The 6,352-nt window shown below is 40.0% G+C and overlaps 1 protein-coding gene across 1 annotated transcript; it reads left to right on the top strand.

Moving 5' to 3' along the window:
• The first annotated feature begins 325 nt into the window (after positions 1-325).
• On the top strand, positions 326-6,003 carry LOC128541136 (E3 ubiquitin/ISG15 ligase TRIM25-like). The gene is made up of 2 exons (XM_053511375.1): positions 326-842; positions 5,475-6,003. The coding sequence occupies exons 1-2, from the start codon at positions 326-328 to the stop codon at positions 5,999-6,001; spliced, it is 1,044 nt and encodes a 347-aa protein (XP_053367350.1). The 3' UTR covers positions 6,002-6,003.
• Positions 6,004-6,352: the final 349 nt, after the last annotated feature.

A 6,352-nucleotide genomic window follows, 5' to 3' on the forward strand; every position in this document is an offset into this window, starting at 1 on the left:
CTCGCCGACGAGTGATTAAAGCGCGTGCTCGTTAACTGATGCTGCCGCGCAAAACGGGGTTTTTAAATGCATTTCGATTATTTTTTTTTAAAACATTACATTTGTACGTAATGTTATTGACATTGGTATTAATTTACAAATTAAAATTACATGCATTTAAAATGGAAAAGTAAATAGATTACATTAACGCGTTATACCCAACTCTGTTGGTGATGTCATTGCCTCAACGCGGGACTTTATTTGGATCCACCCCACGTACGAGTCATACGTAACAGTACTTCAGGGAACACGTGTGCACTTTCAAAGTCACGCAGAGCGCAGGAAAATGGCTGAGGCCAGTATGTCAGTAAATCACGACCAGTTCATTTGTTCAGTGTGTCTGGATCTCCTGAAAAATCCAGTGACTCTCCCCTGTGGTCACAGCTACTGTATGGTGTGTATTAATCAATACTGGGATCGGAAGGATAATAATAGAGTGTACAGTTGTCCTGAGTGCAGAGACACTTTCACTCCAAGGCCTGTTCTATGCAGAAACATCATGCTGGCTGAAGTGGTGGAGAAACTGAAGAAGAAGACTGAAGTCCAAGCTGCTTCTCCTGCTCACTGTTACGCTGGACCTGGAGATGTGGAGTGTGATTTCTGCACCGGGAGAAAACACAAAGCCGTCAAGTCCTGTCTGACGTGTCTGGCCTCCTTTTGTGAAACTCATCTGAAACCTCATTATGAAGTTCCTGGATTGAAAAAGCACAGTTTAGTCACAGCCTCTGGAAAGATCTGCCCTGAGCATGATGAAGTGCTGGAGATGTACTGTCGTATTCACCGATGCTTCATCTGTTACATGTGTAAGGCTTATAAACACAAAAGTCATGACACTGTCTCAGTTAAAGCTTACAGAACCGAAAAACAGGTAAGAAATTCAGGTTTAATCTATTAAGAGTCATTGTGTGCAGTTTATATTTCTAATGGTTAAAGGTTTTCAGGATGAGCAGCCACTCATTATTTTAGTATTTTGATTATTTTCCTCCTCCTTTAAGGTTTGACTCAGGTTTGAGGTCTGGCTCCTGATTGGTGGGAATGAAAATTTGCAGACACAAACCAGCCCTTAAGGGATAAGATTAGTCACTCACTCCTGCTTCACTATGGATTTACACCACAAACAGTTTGTCCAGATATGCATCTTTGCTTAGGATCTGCCATCCAAAAATCTTCCTATTGTGATGTAAATAGAGCACTGATATTTCATGTTACATTTAAGTCTACGATTTATTATATTTTTTTATTAATTTGTATGTTTCCACCTGTAGTATGTGCTATAAAAAGAAGTTTTTTAATTGTTGATCAACCTGCTTTCTGAAGCTACACATTAGTTCAGTAGAAATTGACTATGCATGTAAAGCTTGATTTTATGCTTCTGCGTCAAGTCTACTAATCTTATAACCTCATAATACATAAAGCGTAAAATTTGTTGTTGGTTTTTTTTGTCCTCAGAGTGAGTTAAAGGGGGAACTGATAAAATCCCAGCAGAGAATCCAGGAGAAGCAGAAGAAGGTGCAGGAGCTGAAACAGGCTGTGAACACTATAAAGGTGAGCAGTGAGCAGAGACAGAGCTGCTCCTAGAAACACACACAACATGGACAACATGGAGTCATTTAGAGTCGCAGTAAGAGAGGGAATGATAGATGAGATTTAAATCCTGTGTGAGCTCAGGAGAAGGCTGTACAGTGTCGAGCTGAGCGACTCATGGAGCGACTGGAGCAGGAGATTGCTGATCTTCAGAGGAGACTTCTTGAGCTGGAGCAGCTTTCACACACACACAATCACATCTATTTTCTCCAGGTAACTAAAACTAGTAATGGGTCAGTGAAGCCTTGTAATGAATGCATTGTGGATATCTTTAAATTCATCGTCCAAAGATTTGAAGCAATAATCTCATTTATCTGAAATGTTTAGCACAGCGACTTCCTTCACTGAAGTACAATCATGTCTTCCTAAATAGTTTAAATAATTTACATGACTGCAGTAATATAAAATTTATAAAAAATAGTCATGTAATTTACGCTTGTGGAGCAGTAAATGCATGTATTTCTGATTAAAGTATTTAATGTATATACAAAATTAATTATACAAAATGTAAAAAATATATAAATATATATATATTATATATATTATGTAATCAATCACTTTATAAGCTCAGTGTCCACCGCATTCTTTTTCATTCATGTATGTAACAAGATTTAATTTAAGTATGCTGGGCAGAGCAGAAAGGTTCCCACCTTATTTGGTGGTATCAAGTTGAAATGCTCCCAGTCTTTTAATCATTAAAGTGCCATGCAAAAGTATTCATACTGCTTGAACTTTTCCACCATTTGTCATGTTATGATGACAAACATAAGTGTATTTAATTGTGATTTTATGTGATAGACCAACACAAAGTGGCACCTAATTGTGAAGTGGAAGGAAAATAATAAATGGTTTTAAAATGTTTTTACAAATAACTAATAATGTGGCATGCATTTGTAGTCAACCCTCTTTACTCTGATACTCCTAACTGAAATACAGTGGAACTACTTTAATAAGTAAATAGAGTTCACCGCTGTCTAATTCAATCTCAGTATACATACAGCTATACTGTGAAGCCCTTAGAGTTTTTTTTTTTTTTTTTTTTTTTGGAGAAAAAGCTCACCAGACAGGTCAGGGATAAGGTTCATCTCATCCCTATCATCATCCAAAAATGAAAAGAGTTTGGTACAACTGCAAACCTACCAAGACATGGCTGCCCACCTTAATCAGACAGGCCGGGCAAGGAGAGCATTAATCAGAGAGGCCCGTGGTAATTCTGAAGGAGCTGCAGAGATCCACAGCTTAGGTAGAGGACTCTGTCCATAGGACAATAGTTAGTTGTGCACTTCACGAATCTGCTCTTTATGGAAGTGTGGCAAGAAGAAAGCCATGGTTGAAAGAGAGCCTGTTTGCGGCAAGCTGTGTGGGGGACACAACAAACATGTGGAAGAAAGTGCTCTGGTTAGATGAGCCCAAAATGTAACTTCTTGGTAACTTCAGCAAATACTCTGTGTGGTGGAAAACTAACATGCAAACATGTTGGTGACAGTATTATGTGGGGATGCTTTTCTTTAGCAGGGACAGGGAAGCTGGTGTCACGGCGTGCGCCTGTGATGGGCGTGGGTCTAATCTGATATCGCTCCTCGCTCACTTCGTAGGCTTCCTGTGTGCCGCCCTCTTAAAGTTCGGCAGAGATGAATGCCACCATAACGTAATTATTTAACATAATTATTTATTTAAATGATGAAATAAAGTAATTTAGTCATAATATTCCACTGTATTCCTTGATATAATTTATTTACAATAAAAAAAAATCGAAACGTTCATTTGTGTTTGTGTACCCGGGGTGCCGGACAAACGAACCTGAACCCTCCCACTTTTGTTCTTAGCGAATCAAAATTGTTATAAAATATTTGAGCTCATGTGATTGGACTATTCTTAACAAATCTTATTAACGGTCAGCAGATTGTTAATGTATTGAATAGTGATCGTTGTTGAAGCCAGCTCAATATGAGAGAAAATTTTGTAATTTCTTTGCTGAACTACTCCTCCGCAAAGCGATCGGATAAAGAAAGATAAAGAGCTTAGACCGGATCGACCTGATCATCTATTTAAACAGCAGTCAAGTGATCGTGGTCGAGCTTTTCCAGCACTTCTTATGGCTGTTTTATTTTGTTTAACATTAATTTATGGAACCTCAGGGTTTTAGTCCGGAGTCCGGAAGCAGAGGTAAAGCGTTGCACGGTGGATTTTATTAAAGAGAGTGGCACACGAGCCGGGCAATATGATGTGCACCGGAGACCGGAATGCCACCCACTGATTTCCGCGAGAGGACAGCATGGGAAAGAACTGCTCGAGCTCCCGCGGCACCTTCACTACTGCGTAGAGCCCGCCTTCGCATCCTCACTGCCGAAGAGGGAAAAGGCCGCAGAGTGGACCATTTAACGGCCGCAAATCCCAGCCAGGAAAGCTGCCCAGCCGACAGATATCCAGGAGAGACTCCCGCCTGTGGCCGCACCAAGAGAAAGCTGGGAGGGCCAGGGCTTGAATCATGTCAGTGGGAGAGGTCGCCGTCATGGGAGCGTGCAGGAGTGCTACCTACGCGTGCTCCGTCCTGCCGCTCTGCCCACAGCCGCCTTTCACCAGCCTTGTGCCAAATAAAATTACCCTTGACCTCGCCTCGTGTCTGTGATGCCACCTGTGCACAAAAAGTCTAACCCGTTACAAAGGTCAGAGTTGACGGAAAGGTGCATGGAGCCAAATAAGGGACAACCTGTTTAAGTATGCAAAAGATTAGAGCCTGGGGCAGAGGTTCACCTTCTAGCAGGACAAAAGCCAGAGCTACAATGGAATTGTTTAGATCAAAGCATATTCAGATTTTAGAATGGCCCAAAATCCAATTGACAATCTGTGGATATACTTGAAAAGTGCTTTTCACAGATGCTCTTCACCCAATCTAAAGATTAGGCCATTTTGGAAAGAAGATTGGGCAAAAAGTTTACTCTCTAGATGTACAAAGCTGGTAAAGTGGTTCTACAAAGTATTGAGGGCGTGTTGGTCTATCACATGAAATCCAAATAAAATGCATTTAAGTTTGTAATTGTAACGTGACACCACAATATACTAAACACATATGGTCTTTGCATTCTGTGATACAAGTTCTGACACCAAGTATCTACAAAGTACACATCAGAAAATTGAAGTAAGCTTCATCGCTTCCATATTGTAGGCCCATCACTAACACATGCATGTACACACGTTTGTATAATCACAAAGGTATATTCCTCCTGCTTTCTTTTTCCCCATGATAGAGTCTCCAGTCTCTCAGTGTCTCTTCGGGACATGAGGACTCACCCAGCATCACTGTCAATCAACATCTCTCATTTGATGGAGTGAGGAAATCTCTCTCTGATCTGAAAAAGATACTTAAGGAATTTTGCCAGGAGACGTTCATAAACAACCCTAAACATGGTGAGAGAGATGCTACGGAATAATCTCTTTCTCTGTAGCAAATTTCCCCAAAACACACACACATCATTTCTTCTGATTGCAGGAATGTTTTAACATCTTAAATGCTTAAAAATATCTATTATATACTAAATATTAGTTATTCTTCTATAATTAAAGCACACAAAGAGAACACATATGTATTATGTATCACATTCGTACTAAACCTAGAGACAGACAAAGTTTCTAATACATATGAATAACATTTATTCTGTAGTTACCAAAGACTTTTCCATCTCCATTTTGTTTGTGACTCCACTGCAGCATTTCAGATGATTCCACCCTCCAATCCAAAGAGCAGAGAAGATCTTCTGTACTGTACGTGTTAAGCGCGCACACACACACACACACACTCATTTTCCCCATATAATTAAAATCTAAAATGTTCACATTTTTCATGTGTTTAGATTTCTGTGATCTGACTCTGGATCCCAACACAGTAAATTATTACCTTATTCTGTCTGAGATGAACAGAGCGGTGACGTGCAGTAAGAGAGCGCGAAAGTACTCTGATCATCCAGAGAGATTTGACTACTATGTGCAGGTGTTGAGTAAGGAGAGTGTGTGTGGACGCTGTTACTGGGAGGTGGAGTGGAGCAGTGAGGAGTGTGTGTACATAGCAGTCTCATATAAAGACATCAGCAGGAAAGGATGGGGAAATGAGAGTAGATTAGGAGGCAACAATCGGTCCTGGAGTCTGCGATGCTCTCCTTCTTTGCTCTCTTTCTATCACAACAACGTTAGGACTGATCTCGGAGCTCCATCATCCTCCAGAATAGGAGTGTATGTGGATCACAGTGCAGGAACTCTGTCCTTCTACAGCGTCTCTGACACGATGGAGCTCCTCCACAGAGTCCACACCACATATGCTCAGCCTCTGTACGCTGGATTCTGGCTCCGCTATCGATCAACTGTAAGATTTTTGGACATTTGAATGATGTAGTTATCACAGTTTTTATATGAATATGATAACATTATTTTATTCCTGAAAATGTTTGTTTGCCTGTTTTTCAAATATACTAATTGATTAGTATTATGTCATTTAATTAATAATGTCTTTACAGCAGCTGGTCTATCATTTGCATGTAAAATATTAAGTTGTTTATGTAAAATGGCTTTGGTACAGTAGGTTACCATTATGGTAATAAACTACAGAACATTTCACATAAGCATAAACATTACAGATTTTCTGTTTCATTCCAGTGAACTGTGTATAAATGTTTCTCACTGTGTGTTGTTCTGCATTGTGGATTAATGCATTGTATCCTATCTTAAAAGGTCCTAA

The sequence above is a fragment of the Clarias gariepinus genome, chromosome 2 (assembly GCF_024256425.1).
Source record: "Clarias gariepinus isolate MV-2021 ecotype Netherlands chromosome 2, CGAR_prim_01v2, whole genome shotgun sequence".
In the NCBI taxonomy this organism is placed as follows: domain Eukaryota; kingdom Metazoa; phylum Chordata; class Actinopteri; order Siluriformes; family Clariidae; genus Clarias; species Clarias gariepinus.